The following is an 18,696-nucleotide window of genomic DNA, read 5'->3' as shown; positions in this document are numbered from 1 at the left end:
AATTTGAAACAGGAAAATACGTTGCTTTATTTCCATCACGTGGTAGCTACGTCTGTGTGCTACTCGAATTGTTTCGTTGTTGGGAATACGTAATTAGATGAGAAGTATTTTTAGAGAGTAACCCCGGGAATTTCCCGCTTTGTTGTAAAACAAAGTTGAAAAAAATACAATTGACATTTTAGCCTGATTTTATTTATTGAATTACAGACAAGAGGTGCGCTGTTCGGAGAGTCCCTCCGTGATTTCATTCCAGCTTGTTATCAACCCAGATCAAATTTCCCGAGAAGGATTATTCATGGATTCATTTTACTGAAAATAATGTCCTGGGTCAAACCTGATTATAATAACATATTGACAAATTGAAAGGGGGTTTATAGACCTAAGCATGTGTTTTGACCAAAAAAAACCACTTTCTTAATGTTTTGTATAATATGCTTCAAGTAAGTGATTTTTTTTTGCCTGTGTGTGTATGTGTGGTGGGGGGTAGTTTTAATAGCATTATGATGACATATTTTTAAACATCCAATTACCGGCCGCTATAACATGACACATTTGCTGTCTAACATTGAGTAGAGGGAGATAATTCAATTTCAACCTCTTCAGCTATTCGTCTATCCGCTCGCTGTGAATATGACGAGATCGAATCCATGGTGCAGCACTCGTGTTTATTTTCATCTATCATCCTTTCCGTTACATAACAAGTTTTTATTGCTGATAGTTTTAAGAATATTCCATTGTTCAATTCACGATTATCCGACCAAACAAATTCCATTGGGCTTAAAAGGGAAACAATTATATCAATGGATCACTGAAAATCAGTGATAACACCAGGTGTTTGCGAAAAACAGTACATGATAGTAGGAGAGACTATCCGGATCATCGGTGTGCTATGATACGCTATCAAACACGTCAAACAGTTTGACCACCCGTTACTCATTTAGCTTACTGACAACCTCGGTGTCTCGTGTAATTAACCACTGTTTTGATTCATAACACTACAAGTACCATGCATGAGGGAAAGCATAGGTTCTAGAGGGGGTTGGGGTGAAGGGGGTGCGTGCCCCTCTCTTTTTTGTAAAACAGTGATGACAAAGGCGTGTAAAAAATAAGTATGTCCTGCCCGACAAAACTGTCAAAAAACATTCTTAAAACTTAAATCCCGAAAAAGGTTCGTAGTTAGACAACTCCCAGATATAAAATGGTCATACTTATGTTTATCCTGGAAAAATATACTTATATATAACTAATATGTTATGTGCGTATACGCTTACCTGTCATTCAACCTAATGAGTGAGTGAGTGAGTATGGTTTTACGCCGCTTTTAGCAATATGCCAGCAATATCACGGCGGGGAACACCAGAAATGTGCTTCACATGTTGTACCCATGTCGGGAATCGAACCCAGGTCTTCGGCGTGACGAGCGAACGCTTTAACCAATAGGCTACCCGACCGCCCCTCAACCTATTGACGTGTTGATGGGTGAAATACCTCCCACCAGACCTCGTGGCACCACAGCAACGGTATTTCATAGCTTGTTATTGATAAGTATGGGTACATCTACAAAGTAAGCAAACGATATAATATCAACCCACTTTACTCATACTCCTCATTATTCACGCGAACTTCGATACAAAACACGTGCCGTTTATACATGTTTATTATTCATGTTATTAATGATCAAACAATCTAAGGCGTATGTAAACATGGACACTGGTGCATATGTCCATAAAACATATTCTGTTACAGCTTTTTCCACAAACGTGATAATTATCTACTAACAGGGCACGGCATGTCTAATCGAAACACACTCACGTGAACTGAGCTTTTCTCTGCTTAGTATTCTTCAAAGAGATATTTGGACTTCTTTCTGGTGGCCCATAAATGACAGCACTGAGCGAATGAAGAATTGGCGAGAACTCGTCTAAATACCTCCCCCTTTTTCATCGCAGACATTATTCCTGGAGTAACCGTTTCCTGAGAATGCTCAGGAAGGCCTTCTGATCATAAATCTTCTGTAGTGAGTGATTCCACCAACAGGGGAAGCCACAAATCAACGTAAGACAAATGGCCGCCTTCGTCAGCGGTCAATCACGTGGTGCCCACATTCCAACATCCGAATGCTACTGAAATGGTTTGTAAGTTTCAATCAAACTAGAAATGACTTGGGTTTCTGGACCAAATACCTGGAATTGTTGAGTTCTTCTCGTCTGGTGATGTACGCCAGCGTTGACATGATCAGAAGTATTTCAAGGAAAAGAGGATTCAATGACAAATTCCTACTTTTCGTATTTCTGATTCACAATGGAGATGATGATAGGTTGATGAGGGTTGTACAAAAACCCGGAGTTAACAGATATCCGAAGTTTGGAATAAAATAATGAAAATTTACCACTTATTGTATTATGAAACAACCCTGTCGTTATTTATTAAAAAAACCGTTAAGTTATATTTTATTATTATACATAGGTAGGGTTAAGTTAGCCCAGCACCATGATTGTGGAATATATTTATTTTATGAAAAATAAAATAATCTAGAAACGCATACAAAAGCAAGTCAAGCCAGCTCGCTGGCTCTGTTTCCACGTATGAAATCAGCATAGGGAATTTTTTTCAAGCCAAGAAGTATATTGTGTAATATAAGATTTCATAGACTAAATGTTGGTCTAGGGTTACGTCTTTGAATGGCATTTAGAAGTGAAACACACGAGGAAGAGAATTTACTTATAGATAGGGTTGTTTTACACTAGTCAAGTCAAAGATGTTTATTGTATCAAAGGCCATCGGCCCATATACAAGTTCAGATAAATACAGTGGGTGAGAATTTACAGATTGGGAGATACAACAAAAATTATATAAATATAACATTCATTTAACAATCGGTGATAATCATGAGGGCTTTCTAGGGTGAGGTAATTAAAATTATGAATTTCCACTCAACATGTTATTTCGTAGTTCCATCCCATGTTTTACAAATAAAGACAGTTTAAACATTACATCGGCATCATTCGATGACAAAATAGAAACAAAAGCTATTCTACTCGTCTTAGATAAGAAACATTCTGGTATATATTTAGTACGTAATTCTGCATAATAAGGACATTCAAAGGTAAAATGTATTTCGCCTTCTATTGCAGAGTTACAGAATGGACAAATTCTTTGTATTCTTTCAAGTGATATATTCCGTCCATAGTTAATCATAAGTTTTGACAAGCCAAGTCTAAAGAAGACAAGAATGCCGCACTGTAAAGAATGTATGAAGAGCCTAAACACAAACCTTAAGCATGTGTTTGTGTCTGGAGGGGGAGGATATACTCACCTTTTCTGGAACACCTGGTATCATCATTCTATTATTGTGATTCATAGAGGCCTGCACATGATATGGTCGGAATTGTACAATCGACTCTACTTTTGACAGAGATTTCTTTTGAATATGGAAAAGGAGGAGTCGATTCTGTTGAACAGCTAAACATCTTAAGGGTACAAACGTTGGAGAGAGCCGTTTTCCAGCTTGAAATTCATTGTAGGTAATTTAAACTATGGGCGCTTTCTTTATATTTGGTGTTTTCATTCGGGTTTAATGGGGTTATCGACGATTTAACGATTTAAACACATTCCTAAACATGTTTAAATCTAAACATGTGTTTATGTGTACATTCTAAAAACAGTTTTCAGGTCTTGTCTCACGAAACTATTGTGAGTTAATTTAAGTTGATGGAAATTTGTTATAATTTATCATGGTAAAAACACTTTGCATGTTAATCTGCAGTTGGGAAAGACGTTAAAGATACTACTTGTTCTTACTATGTGTGACGCTTTAAAGGTTAAAACAAGGACTGGTCGGCTCGGAGTCAGTATACTGTGTCACTCACACATGTGCATGCACGTCGCTATGTAAGTACAATAATCTTTGAGTGAGTGAGTGAGTGAGTATGGTTTTACGCCGCTTTTAGCAAAATTCCAGCAATATCACGGCGGGGGACACCAGAAAAGGGCTTCACACATTGTACCTATGTCGGGAATCGAACCCGGCTCTTCGGCGTGACGAGCGAACGCTTTAACCACTAGGCTACCCGACCGACCTCAATTATCTTGGACGCGACGTTAAATCCCATTTCGCCTCACCCCGCCTTTAAATATTAAAGACAAACTTAGAGCTTATTCAGGATTTAAATTTGTCTTTAGTGTGTCTACACTCCCGATGGCATTTCAATGCCGCCAATACATTAGTGACTGCTCTGTGCATGAGGTTGTGCACTTCAAACCTCAAATGCAAGTTCTGTGCAGTTTTTTCTCAAGTTGGTTCTCCAGTAAAACGTTCTTTGTAGTTTTCGTCATGAATAAAGATGAAATACAATCGCGCCATCGAATGCCTCGACCGCTGGCATGAATACAATACCTTCTTCTTTATCTGGTGCCTTCCTCCAACTTCAAGGGAACCCTAAACCTTTTCTGAAAAAGTAAACCTTTAGTCCTGGCTCAAACAATATTAATTAGTAATACACATTTTCCATTATGAACGCGTGAAGATATTAAAAATGCTTCAGCGGAAATAATAAACTTGGCTCGAGGCCAGATCAGCATAAACCCAAATCAAAAGGCACATCAACCACACAACCTGATTTCAACCGACAACTACTCTACGCAACGATGAACTTGTCATCTTTGATTAGAACAAAACGCACAACACGTGCGCACCGTCATCGTCACGTGACCTCAGGCAGTTCCGGTGAGCGAGACACCATCGTCTGTTCTCGGAGCGCAATGTCGTGACCTTCTGCTTCAATCAGCACACATCGGCTCCTTCCGTCCACGCGGTAATGCATGTAGGATAAGTACAGATTGTATTACCGGTAGGAGCGAGTCTGTCGTCCGTATCGCGCCATCTCGGACTCATTTGGTTTGCAGATTATTATGCGAGATTTTACGAGATATTTTAGAGACAGTTAGCGCAACTGACAGATCAAAGCTCGAGCGACAGGAAATTAACGCTGACAAAAAAATATGTGGGATAAAAGATCAAAGTGCTGAAGCATCAGCTGAGCGTTCGGACTGTGAGCATGTCAGTCCCGTTGATGGAGGGTGACATGTAAAAGACAACTCATGAGTTGTGTTTAAAGCGGATGGGGAACGAGAACCTTCTTTCCCCGTTACAGAACGTCTGGAGACTCTCATCATTCATTGTAAATGATGCTTCGGAGTTAAGACACGGGTAAAATGATACCGGTTGTGTTAGTAAATGTATTACACCGAATTGGATTTATATATTGTTTTTCGTTCTTTTGAAGTTACGCGATTAATACACACCCTGGCGAACACATTTTGTGCTTCCTATTTTGACGTGTCGGGGGAAATGGCTACTTCTGTCTCAGTTAAACATATTACTCTCGTTATGGGTTTTGTTCGAGTGAGATTGCGTGTCTGGGTCTTTTGAAGTGGGCATTTCAAGAAGGTGTTGCTGTAAATTTTACAGAATTTTTCTCCCAGACGAAAACAGTTAAAGTACTTTCTACTGAAGAATGACATTATTTATATAGAACTGTATTATAAAAAAAAAACTGTAATATGTTATATTGGTATTGTTCACATTACGATAAACTAATTCGATAGGCTTGGTTTCGCTCGCGTTCATATAAATATGCTAATGAGGTCACCGTTGCAAGACATGCTTAAACTCCATTCATAGATGCAACACCACCACCCCTACCCACCCTCATATGAGACACCCCCAAGTTTTTGAACATCTAATTTTATTTAATAACTACAGTTAGTCTGTCATAATTAACGTTTGTCATGTGAAACAATGAGATGTTCTAAAACTGTTTTGAGTAGTACGAAATGTCAAACACTTCACTCCAGGGTGAGTGAGTGAGTATGGTTTTACGCCGCAATTAGCAATATTCCAGATATATCAAGGCGGGGGACACCAGAAATGGGCTTCACACATTGTACCCATGTCGGGAATCGAACCCGGGTCTTCGGTGTGACGAGCGAACGCATTAAGCGCTAGGCTACCCGACCGCCCCTTTTCACTCCAGAGAACACTTACGATACTTACATTTGATTTCATAATCAGTCACCGTAAAAGACAACTCAAATGTTGTTATTATGATGTCATAATGAAACGAGATTATGATGTCATCGTGACGTCACAACGTGTTCAAGATTGCCCAAGCGATTTGGTAAACTGATTTGAATAAAATAATATATCATTCATACATGGTATACATGACATATACCGTAAACAATGTCACTTTGTTAAATGACCGATTAAGGGTCGGTGGTTAAAGCGTTCGCTCGTCTCGTCGAAGACCCGGGTTCGATTTCCCACATGGTACAAAGTGTGAAGCACAGCTGGTGTCCCCCGCCGTGATATTGCCGGAGTATTGTTAAAAGCGGCGTAAAACCACACTCACTCACTGTATGAGTGGTTTACAATACTTACTGACACAGACCGCGTTGATGCCCTGTTCTGCGTTGTACAATATATCCATGTTGTTGATAACGTCAACACGCCACCAGACATTGAGCTGCACTCAACAATGACCTCTGACACATGACTAGTTTCATGTTGTGAGGCATTCATTCACTGAGCCCACCATGAAGCGACTGTATCAGTCTGTGAGGGAGGAATACCCTACCCCCACCCCGGGGAACGTCACAGGTAGGTCTGTCATTTGGGGTGGGGTGGGGTGTTCGTGGCGTCCCTAGTGTGACGTGTACATTACAGGTTGTTATCTATGTGGGGTGGATAGTCAATGGTTATGTGCAAAGTCAGCCGTTTCTCTTTTCATGGCTATGTGGTATGGTTTGTTTTGACAACCATGTCGTATGACTGGGCCTGTCTGTGTCAGGCGTAATAGTGGTAATAAACTGATTTCTATACAGGTGTGTGCAGCCATGTATCAAGGCTGTACTGCACACAAAACCCAGCCTGTGTCACAGCCCTTCAACAATAATATTTTCCCTTCCGCCCAGCCCTAACTGTAATGCTATTTACCTTAATAGAAGCAAGTCTAGGTTTTCCATACGTCCAGGCTGAATCTCCCATCTCACACGGGTTCCTTTTCAATTGAAATGGAGTTGTTTGTATCTTATAATTTATATTCTTCTTATAATATTGTAATTTATATATTTTCAGAGACTGAGTCTAGGGAAAACATAATTTTTATAACTGTATCGCGATATTTAGCAAGGCTAGGCCGACAGTCAGTACACCTATCTTTATTGGAATCACAATTTGATTTCGGAACTGTTAATTTATTAATAATAATTTCCTTAGAAATATATGCAAATCTGACATATTTGAGACCTCCACAATCTTACTCGTACTCGGAACTCACGAATCGAGAAAATATATGTACTTTGTACCCCAGCCCTGCCTTATTGAAAAGGTGATACAGCTAAAAAGAATTTCGATACGCAGACAACTTAATTCCGGCGAGAAGGATTGCGGTGCGTTGTCCAGACCCTGAATGCATGCATGTCTGATTGTCAAATGTCAAGGTCAGCGTCATCTACGTGTCCTAATGAAACCAGGAGTACTGATGTTGTATAACATCTTGTTATCAGCATAGCCTTGGACAACGTGACCTTGACCTCCTTTTTACATAATACCGTAACCTACGCCACGTGATACGGAGTACTGCGGCGAGATGCCAGATAAGCAAGGTGAAGATGAATATATATAAACCCTGATTGTTAGAGCCGAATTTTCGGTATTTGTGGTTCATTGAGAATCCTTTTAATTGGAACTTTGTTAGGGTTTGTATGTGTGTATGGATGCATGTGTTAAGTATAGTTATAAGATAAAACATTAGAAACAGCCAGCCCTTGCTGCCAGTGGCCGTTTCAGGCTATTTTCCCAGGGGTTGGTGACAGCAATAGTATAATGTTGCAGCTAAGACTTTAAAGTTAATTGTTTTGTGTGGAGTCCTAGAGGTCGTGACCTGATCAACAGCGATAAGCATCCCACAAGAATTTCAGATATATAGTTGGACGAATGAGTGTGAGAAAGAGAGCAGATAGTTTTAAGATACGAAAGAAGTAAGACATGTTTCTAAGAGAGTGTAAGAAGATTGTGTTAAGGGAATAGAGGACATACGGTTTTTCAACCTGTCCGAGCTACTGTCCGAGTTACTATCCTGCATTTATCCTGCAACTGTGCTGCAACTGTTTATTATATTACGAGTTATTCTTGGAATGTGTGATATATTATTCAATCATTGTGTGGATATTCACTGAATTTATGGAATTATGTTATATGGAATTTGTGAAGTTTGAAATTAAAGGCAATATTAAAGTGCTGGATCGAGTTGAAACTTTGATATCCTCTATCACCATTAATTAGACAATTTAAGAGTTCACATTAAAAGTTGAAAAACCCGTGAAAATCCGGATGTGAACCTAAGACTTGGACATAAAGAAGACTGTGTCTCCATTTGTGAATTGGCAACAGGATCCTGCAAAGTTCAAAACGGATTAACACAAATTGGATTTAGGACTCAAAGTTGAAGTAAGGTATTTTATTTTCTCAAGAAGTTGACTTTGTTAAGTAAATGTGACTTCAATGCGTGATAAAAGAACTTACGGGTAATAAGACGACCTGTTCGAGTATGGAAGTGTGAGTTTATTCAGAAACAGGCAAATACAGGAGGGATTATATTTCACTGGAATCGTGTATACACTGAATTGGATTTATCACATAGGATTACGGAATTCAAGAACTGTAAGTTACATCAAATATTGCAAGATTATTGGAACTGGTGTTGAATTGATTTGAAATCATGGCAAGTAGAACATTGAGCGATGCTGTTACGAGTGACAAAGAAAGGATTCATGAACCTGCAAGAAATGCTAAATCATTAATAACTGAATCAAGATTAAGAAAACAGACTGAAAAGGGCCAAAATTATGTTTTGAACATGGCACAGGATAAAATGAAATTCTTATACAAGCAGGTTTCTTCAAAGATAAAGGACATTGAATACTTGATGAGCTCTGATGCAGATTTGGATGCCGTCAAAAATGAATTTGAAGATTGGAAGGAATTATGTGACAAGTTTCAAGAATCGGCTAAAGCTTATCATGATAAACTTCATAGCCAATCAGCTAAAGACGAAGAAGCAGCTTGGTTCCAATCAAAGCTATGCACCTTTTCGCAATTTGAAAGAAATGTTACATCCTTCATTAAACATTACAGTACGGGAGATGACATTAGACCAGAAGATAGTGTTTCCCAAGTTGGATTACCTAAGGGTTCAGTAATCTCCTCTGCCTCCTCTGCCAAAATGGAGATCCTGGCGAAAAGGGCCGAACTTATTGCCAGACAAAAATGTTTAGAACGAAGACATCAATTAGAAGAAGAAGAAAACAGATTAAAACAAAGACGAGAAAGATTGGAACTTGAAACAGAAGTAGAAATTGCCGATGCCCAGTATGAAATTTTTGACCAGTATGACCGAGAATCACACAGTTCCCGAAAACCAGAAAGTTCACAAAGGTCCTTCAAGCCAGCAAAGACCCGAAATAAAGATTTGAACCCAGAAGCTGAAGAATTTACCCCTATTCAGAGTACAAACCTACAGGTTGGAGTCCACAATTCAAAATTTGATGAAGTCTGTAAGCAACAGAATGAGATAATCCAGCTAGTGGTAGAACACCAGAAACTGGCCACGCTACCCACTAGGAAGATTCCTGTGTTCAGTGGCGACCCTCTACAGTTTAAGCCCTTCATACGAGCATTCGAGCATGGTATAGAGGACAAAACCATCAATCCAAAAGATAGGCTCTATTACTTGGATCAGTACACCAACGGTGAACCGAATGACTTGGTAAGAAGCTGTCTATTCATGAATCCTGAAAGTGGCTATGAACAAGCCAGGTCACTGTTGGAGAAGAAATTTGGGAATAAGTACAAGTTAGCAACAGCTTACATGGACAAAGCATTGAAATGGCCGGCTATTAAGTCAGAGGACAGCGAAGCACTGAACAGCTTTGCTATATTCCTGACCAGCTGTGGAAATACCATGACCGATATAGACTATCTAAGAGAATTAGAACATCCAAAGAACCTCAGAGAGTTGATCCAAAAGTTGCCATATAAGTTAAGAGAAAGATGGAGAACAGTTTCGTTTAATATCTTGGAAAGAAGAAATGTCACTTTTGCTGACCTTGTTGGTTTCGTAGATAAACAAGCACAGATCTTGTCAAGTCCTTTGTTTGGCAATATCATCGACGATATCCAAGTTCAAGCAAGACCAAAGATGAAAGAAGCGCCAAAGAGATATAAGAGCTTTGCTACCGACACATCAAAGTCTGAATTAGGTCAAGAAACTGCCACCAGGGCACCCTACCCAGTTCACCCAAAATTGATGACATCTGGTCAGCCAACTGCAACTAGAGAAAGAACAGTCAACACGTCTAGAGCATTCATCAAGCCATGCTGGTTCTGCAATGAGGACCACACCATGGAAATGTGCAGGGGAATGCAGCGTAAGACGTTGGATGAGAAGATTGACTTCTTAAGACCAAAGGGCTTGTGTTTTGGCTGCTTACAATTTGGACATATGAGTCGCGAGTGCCCCAGCAGATTGACATGTCATATATGTAAATTGAGACATGCAACCTGTTTTCATGACAACAGCAGGGACAGAGAAAAGAAAGAAATGGACCAAACGAAGCCAAAGGTTGTCACAAACAACAGTTTGGCTACGAGTGAGAGCGGGGATCACAAAGACTTGAGCTTCATGCCTGTGGTCCCCGTTAGGATTAAAGTCAACTCTGGTAACAGATATGTCAAAACATATGCCTTCCTTGACAACGGCAGTTCAGCAACCTTTTGTACCAGCAAGCTGGCAGAGGAGCTCCAAGTCACAGGAAAGATGACAAACATAGTTGTCAGCACCATGACTCAAAAGAAAACTGTAAATACCTCCATCCTAACAAATTTAGAAGTTGGTGACATTGACGGAAACAATTGGGTCAAGCTGCCTTCTGTCTTTACACAGGATGAAATGCCAATTTCCACAAGCACCATCCCCAAAGAAAAGTTCATCCATCAATGGCCCCATCTACAGGACGTCACACTACCACCTATAGATGCGGAGATAGGACTCCTTATTGGCAACAATGTCCCAAGAGCAATGGAACCATATGAGATAATCAACAGCGATGGTAACGGGCCCTATGCAGTCAGAACCATTCTTGGATGGATTGTAAATGGGCTAGTACAGGAATCAGAGTCTCCCAGTGAGATCTCAGTAAACAGGACTGATGTTCTTGGAGACGAGAAATTGGATCTTCAGTTAATAGGATACTTCAACAGGGAGTTCAACGAGCGCATCAGTAATGATCAACCTGAGATGTCAAGAGACGACAAGCAATTCTTAGACATCATGAACTCCTCAAAGACACTGACAGGAGGACATTACCAGATGTCACTCCCATTCAAAGATGCCCAATTAGATTTGCCCAACAATAAAGTACAAGCTGAACAAAGAGCCATTTCACTAAAGAAGAAATTTAAGAAGAATGAAAACTTTTATGAAGACTACAAGGTATTCATGAAAGATCTCCTGGACAAAGACTATGCCCAGAAAGTACCAGAGAATAAGAAAGACCGTAAGGATGGAAAGGTGTGGTATATACCACATCATGGTGTGTACCATCCAAAAAAGCCAGAGAAGATACGAGTTGTATTTGACTGTGCAGCAACCTTCAGAGGGAAATCTCTAAATGACCACCTTTTACAGGGGCCGGATCTAACCAATACCCTACTGGGAGTGCTCCTGAGATTTCGCCAAGAGCCAATAGCTCTGATGGCAGACATCGAAGCTATGTTTTACCAGGTTAGAGTTGAACCAGACGACTATGATGTTCTGCGGTTCCTATGGTGGCCCAATGGAAACTTGGAGGAAGAATTACAAGAATATCAGATGAAAGTACACTTATTTGGTGCTGTCTCATCACCAAGTTGTGCCAACTTTGCCTTGAAAGAAACAGCGAAGGACAACATGGACTTGTTTGGCAAAGAAGTGGTTCATGCTGTTGAAAAGAGTTTCTACGTGGATGACTGTCTTACTTCAGTCCAATCTGAGAAAATGGCCATTGAAATGTCACATAAGCTGAGAGAAATCTGTAAAAAGGGTGGATTCTGCTTGACAAAATGGATAAGTAACAGCAGAGCTGCAATAGAATCAATCCCAGAAGAGGAGCGGGCCAAAGAAGTTAAAGACTTGGACATGGATGATGCTTTACCAATCGAGAGGGCATTAGGTGTACACTGGTGCGTCGAATCAGATACATTTAAATTCCGGATTGCAATCAAAGACAAACCAATAACGAGAAGAGGAATACTGTCAACTGTCAGCTCCATCTATGATCCATTGGGATTCGCAGGCCCTTATGTTCTCAAAGCAAAGGGAATTCTACAAGACCTCTGCAGACTTAAGATAGGATGGGATGACGTAATCCCCGTTCCCTTGCAGAAGGACTGGACCAAATGGTTGTCGGAACTACACAGGCTTGAGGAAATGGTGATTAGAAGATGCATTCAACCAAATGATAGTAATCAGAAGATGGTATCTCAAATACATCATTTTTCGGATGCCAGTGAAACAGGTTATGGAACTGTTTCTTACCTAAGACAAGTCAGTAGCACTGGTCAAATTCATTGTGCATTTCTCATCAGCAAATCAAGAGTTGCCCCACTTAAGCAGATCACGATACCAAGAATGGAGCTATCAGCCGCTACTCTGGCAATACGGGTAGACAGTATGCTCAAACGAGAGCTGGAAATGCCAATTGACCAAACTTACTTTTGGTCAGACAGTATGTCAGTTTTAAGATACATCGCCAATGATTCAAAGCGATTCCATACCTTTGTGGCAAATAGGCTGTCAGTAATTCATGAAGGCTCAAGCCCATCTCAATGGAAGTATGTGGACACTCAGAACAATCCTGCTGATGAAGCATCTCGAGGACTGTCAATAGATGCATTTCTGAAAGATACCAGATGGCTCTCTGGACCAAAGTTCCTGTGGGAAGATGAAGAAATGTGGCCTCAACAGACACACATTTTGACAGATATTCCTAAGAAAGACGTTGAATTAAAGAAGGTTGCCCGAGTCAACTTGATAGACTACAGCAAGCCATGTAAGGAAATAGACAGCCTTATCAGTCACTATTCTGACTGGTTTGCACTGAAGAAGGCTATTGCATGGGTGCTCAGGATACGGGAAGTACTCCTGGATCGCAGTCAAAAGAAGAAGGCAGGCTTAGCACCTCAGCAAAGCATGCCTGTAGTGTTGACTGTGAAAGACTTAGAAAATGCAGAGAAAGCCATTGTTCGCTATGTTCAACAGCAAGACTTTTCAAGTGAACTTGAAAGACTTAATTCAAACAAAGAACTTGATTTGAACAAAGGTAGTCCAATCTCCAAGCTTGATCCATTTGTAGAAGATGGTGTGCTGAGGGTGGGTGGAAGACTAAGTCGCGCTAACATGCCTGAAAGCTCCATACACCCAGTGATTCTACCAAAGAAATCGCATGTCTCGGAACTGATAATTCGCCATGTTCATCGTGAATGTGGGCATTCAGGTAGAAACTTTGTACTTTCAAAATTGTTTGAGAAATATTGGATTATCAAAGCCAATGCAGCAGTAAGGCAAGAAATACACAGATGTGTAACTTGCCGACGCAATCATGCTGTAGCAAGTAATCAAAAGATGGCTGACTTGCCAGCTCAACGTGTGACTCCTGATGAACCTCCTTTTACCTTTGTTGGAGTGGATTACTTTGGTCCATTTGATGTAAAACGTGGACGAAAGCATGAAAAAAGGTATGGAGTTTTGTTCACGTGCCTCACAACGCGTGCTGTGCACATAGAAGTGGCGTATAGCTTAGACACTGACTCTTGTATTAATGCATTGCGCCGTTTCATGGCTAGAAGAGGTCAAGTGAAAGTCATCAGGTCAGATAATGGTACCAACTTTGTTGGAAGTGAGCGTGAGCTCAGAGAAGAGTTAGAGAACTGGAACAAGTGTCAGATTCATCAAGAGATGTTACAAAGAAATGTCGAATGGACATTCAATCCTCCTGCTGGTTCCCACCATGGCGGCGTGTGGGAGCGACAAATCAGAACCGTGAGAAAAGTGTTGAGATCTCTGGTAAGAGAACAAACGTTAGATGATGAAACTTTGCGAACTGTGTTGTGTGAGGTAGAGGCTATTATCAATAATAGACCTATCTCCAGAGCATCAAGTGATCCAAATGATTTGGAAGCCCTCACTCCAAATCACTTGTTGCTCTTGAAAAGAAAACCAAATTTGCCACCAGGTATGTTTGGTGTTGATGGTCATTATCCAAGACGGAGGTGGCGTCAAGTGCAGTACATGGCAGATTTGTTTTGGAAGAGATGGTTAAGAGAGTACCTGCCATTACTACAGGAGCGACAGAAGTGGGTGAAGCTTAGAAGAAATTTGAAGATTGGTGACATTGTGCTCATAGTGGACAATACTGCACCTAGAAACTCTTGGTCGATGGGCAAGGTTGTGAAGCTTATGCCTGACAGAAAGGGTGTTGTAAGACGGGTTGAGGTGAAAACCCAGACAAAGGTTTTGGACAGACCTATTAGCAAGCTATGTTTGCTTCTAGAGAGTGACACTTAAGCTGTGTTTTGAGATTGTGTGATGAGGACACTGCCTTAAAGACATTATCAAGACTTATGGAGTGTTGACTGTATAGAACATAAGATGTAATTCCTATACAATGAGCTGTCTTGATGTTAAGATGAATGGCATTGACTAATATCATATGTTTACCACGTCCATGCATAATGTAAAAGACTAAGGTTTAACTAAGACAAACAGGATTATCTTATGTTATAGAACGTAGTTATGTAGCTAATTCCAGTTGCTTGGGAAAACATTGTTGTACATTCAAAATTCGCTCTGTCCATGAGTTCTTGGTAATTGTTATAGTCAAATACAAGTAACAATTAGGGGCCGGAATGTTAGAGCCGAATTTTCGGTATTTGTGGTTCATTGAGAATCCTTTTAATTGGAACTTTGTTAGGGTTTGTATGTGTGTATGGATGCATGTGTTAAGTATAGTTATAAGATAAAACATTAGAAACAGCCAGCCCTTGCTGCCAGTGGCCGTTTCAGGCTATTTTCCCAGGGGTTGGTGACAGCAATAGTATAATGTTGCAGCTAAGACTTTAAAGTTAATTGTTTTGTGTGGAGTCCTAGAGGTCGTGACCTGATCAACAGCGATAAGCATCCCACAAGAATTTCAGATATATAGTTGGACGAATGAGTGTGAGAAAGAGAGCAGATAGTTTTAAGATACGAAAGAAGTAAGACATGTTTCTAAGAGAGTGTAAGAAGATTGTGTTAAGGGAATAGAGGACATACGGTTTTTCAACCTGTCCGAGCTACTGTCCGAGTTACTATCCTGCATTTATCCTGCAACTGTGCTGCAACTGTTTATTATATTACGAGTTATTCTTGGAATGTGTGATATATTATTCAATCATTGTGTGGATATTCACTGAATTTATGGAATTATGTTATATGGAATTTGTGAAGTTTGAAATTAAAGGCAATATTAAAGTGCTGGATCGAGTTGAAACTTTGATATCCTCTATCACCATTAATTAGACAATTTAAGAGTTCACACTGATAATATAGTTTTGTTCTCTTCATCATCGATTTTCGGGATCTCATGAATAGATGTTGGAAAAAGCATCTGCACAAACGGCCCCGTGGGATGTCGGGTCAGACAGGGTCCCCAGTGCTCGACGAGTATCCATAAGGATAATCCAAAAAATAATGCACAATAATTGCGAGGAGGGCTTGGACTTCTGACCGCATGTGACGACTGTCCCTCCGAATTGAACCTATCGCACGGACGGACGGGAATATAACCCGCGAGTGGCCGAACATCGTGTTACAGCGCAGTTAGCGATATTCCAGCTTTAGCAAGGCGGCCTGTGAATAACGGTTTTTGATACATGCAGGCATATAAAACGTCAACTCCAGGGAGTAACCAGTCTCGATTATCCGGTTAAACTGATTCGATTGGGCGTAAAAGGTAAAATAGCGGCGGGAATTATTTGAATGGATAACTGAAATCAGTGATGACACGAGCAGGATGATAGAGGAGAGGCTATCTGGATCTTCGGGGTACTGATACACAATGAAACTGGTCAAACAATGTGATCACCCCTTGATTGATCCTCATTGTGATCTCTCTGACAAGCACGGTGTCTCATGGAATTAACTACTGTTTGATTAATAAGCTCGCATGATGGGAATCGGGGGGTGGGGTTTTGGGGTGGAGGTCAGCGGTCAGCGTGGCCTCTCCATGTTTATACATAAAGGAATGTTTTTCGTGTCAACTAACAGTATGAGTATTTCAATATTGATATGATTAAAATGAGATGGCGATATGATTTCAACAAACGTAATCGATTTGAAACAGAAAATTACCATATCACTTCTCTCAGCTCCACATTCCATTTTTTCACATAAAAGAGACTGAATGTTTTTCGTGTTAGCTAAAAGTATGAGTATTTCAATATTACTATGATTACTTGTGAGCAAATTTCGGACATTTATCGGTCGCTGGTCTCTGTACCCAACACACAGTGTTTCTGGCTCTGAATCCCATCTAATGTTGTAGCATTTCCCAGGCGTCGGACGCTGTTCCAGGTCCCAGGAATCTAAGGCAAGTTCCTGACAATCAACACCATAATCACGTCTCATCAGTCAGAATTGCACGAGTCTCGTGAAACTGATGCCGACATGAATAAATCAGCGTAATAGTATCACGTCTCCTCCACTCCAACCTGGAGATCGCCTTGTCCGAGTGGAGCGCCAGCGATCTATTTATAGTCTCCATGAAACACTCTATTCCATAACAGAAACAAACCTCAGAATGAGAATTTCCGGAACATGACACAAACTATGGATGCAAACAGGGTGTGGCCTGTTTCCGCAGCCAAAACGAGTATGTATGTTAATGTCTGTAGTCCTGGGCCACGTCTGTGGAATGTATACTAGTATATTGTTTTTACTAAAAGCCTAGGCAAGTCTAGATCAAACTAAACCAAGTCTAGTTTCCTTGATTATAACAGCAGAAGATGAAATTTTAAAAAAATCCAATTTTAAAGAAATGGTTTAAAGACTGAGTGTTAGTCTAGTATGACTGCTGGTCATGTAGTACTATTAGGCTTGTCTGCACTGGTCAGAGGATATGCATGTCTGAATAATGATCCCCAGAGGCTAGAGATAGGGTTTGTTATATCCTGTCATATCCAATGCTTGTACAAACGATGAAAGCCGAGATGTGTTGCCGGTGAAGGGGTTGAGGAGTCTGGTGGTTAAAGCGTTCGCTCGCCACGCCGAAGACTCGGGTTCGGTTCCCAAAATGGGTATGATGTGTAAAGCGCACATTCCACCGTCTCGCGTTGTGATATTGCTGGCAAGCTCGGCGATCTTACATTCAATTGTAAACCGCATCGTGACAAATTTATCCATAGTTACTTTGGTCCATTCAATACTCTCTGAGAGTTGCAATGTTAGGGGTTAGGGTGAGTACCAATATTTACAGGTCAAAATAACATACATGGACATGAACACATATGTTACCTTTTATCCCGTTCGTGAAACGATGCTTAAGCACAAAAGGTGCATGAGCAGTACAAAAAGACATTTATGTATATATATTACTCAACATTTGGTAGGGATGTGTGAGACCTGGAGACTGGGGCAGCGTCATTTTCATTTTAATAATAATAATAATAATAATAATAATAATAATAATAATAATAATAGTCCATTTATATAGAGAATCTCACCCGAGTGTCTTTTATCAACGAGTGTTGATATATTTGATGTCAAAAGACACGGGGGTCAGATTATATTTATCATCCAACATCATTCTTCCAACTTTTTCAGTTTGTAGACAGTAATAAGCAGTTTCTTAAGTGTAAAAGTACTGATAGCAGCTTCAGTGGCAGAGCCATTAGTGATGTCATTTGATTGTGACGTCATGGTACCCAATGACGTCACAATGGTCTGCAAAGCATTGTGATGCAACTTCATTGCAGCTATATCTACAATGTAGATATCGCTTGATCTCACCCAAGCGATATCTCCTCTGGGAGCCAGTTTTGGATGATAATGATTGCATGCTCTAAGCGCTTAGACATTTATTACCCGGTCAATGTATCAGTGTGCAAAGTTAATGAAAGTAAGTAAATGAAATAGTCAAATATTCCTCTCATATGTTGAGAAGTATATCTGATGGACACTATATTCATCACCCGCATCCCCTGGGTGTTGCAGGCACCATCCCCGATTGGTTAGATGGCAGTTTATACAGAAATGGCCCCGGCCTTTTCGAGGTGGGGACAACCAAGTATAACCATTGGTTTGACGGCATGGCTGTCCTCCAACGCTTCCACGTGACCAAACAGGAAGTGACGTACCAGCGCCGGTTCCTCCAGAGCGAGACGTACAAGAAGAACATGGCGGCAAAACGCATCGCAGTGACCGAGTTCGCCACCACCGCCTTCCCGGATCCGTGTAAAGGGTCTATTGCCAGGTAAACGTCCATTTCTTAACATACTCAAAGGAAGTCATTGAGCGATGCACAAAGACTAAAAGACCTAAATTAACACGTGATCTCAAG

At 40.5% G+C, this 18,696-nt stretch overlaps 1 protein-coding gene across 2 annotated transcripts in view; it reads left to right on the top strand.

Moving 5' to 3' along the window:
• Window positions 1–6,480: 6,480 nt before the first annotated feature.
• LOC124131617 (carotenoid-cleaving dioxygenase, mitochondrial-like) overlaps window positions 6,481–18,696 on the top strand; it is a 38,962-nt gene continuing 26,746 nt past the window's right edge. For both annotated transcript variants that reach the window (XR_007222532.1, XM_046495011.2), the window contains exons 1-2: window positions 6,481–6,661; window positions 18,351–18,609. Coding sequence is in view for 1 of the 2 variants with exons in the window: in XM_046495011.2 (XP_046350967.2) it covers window positions 6,598–6,661; window positions 18,351–18,609 (323 nt within the window). In the remaining variant the exon portion in view is untranslated. The remainder of the gene's footprint in view (window positions 6,662–18,350; window positions 18,610–18,696) is intronic.

This window comes from Haliotis rufescens, unplaced genomic scaffold (genome assembly GCF_023055435.1).
Source record: "Haliotis rufescens isolate VD_foot unplaced genomic scaffold, xgHalRufe1.0.p SCAF_20, whole genome shotgun sequence".
In the NCBI taxonomy this organism is placed as follows: domain Eukaryota; kingdom Metazoa; phylum Mollusca; class Gastropoda; order Lepetellida; family Haliotidae; genus Haliotis; species Haliotis rufescens.
This window is presented reverse-complemented; position numbering and strand designations above follow the sequence as displayed.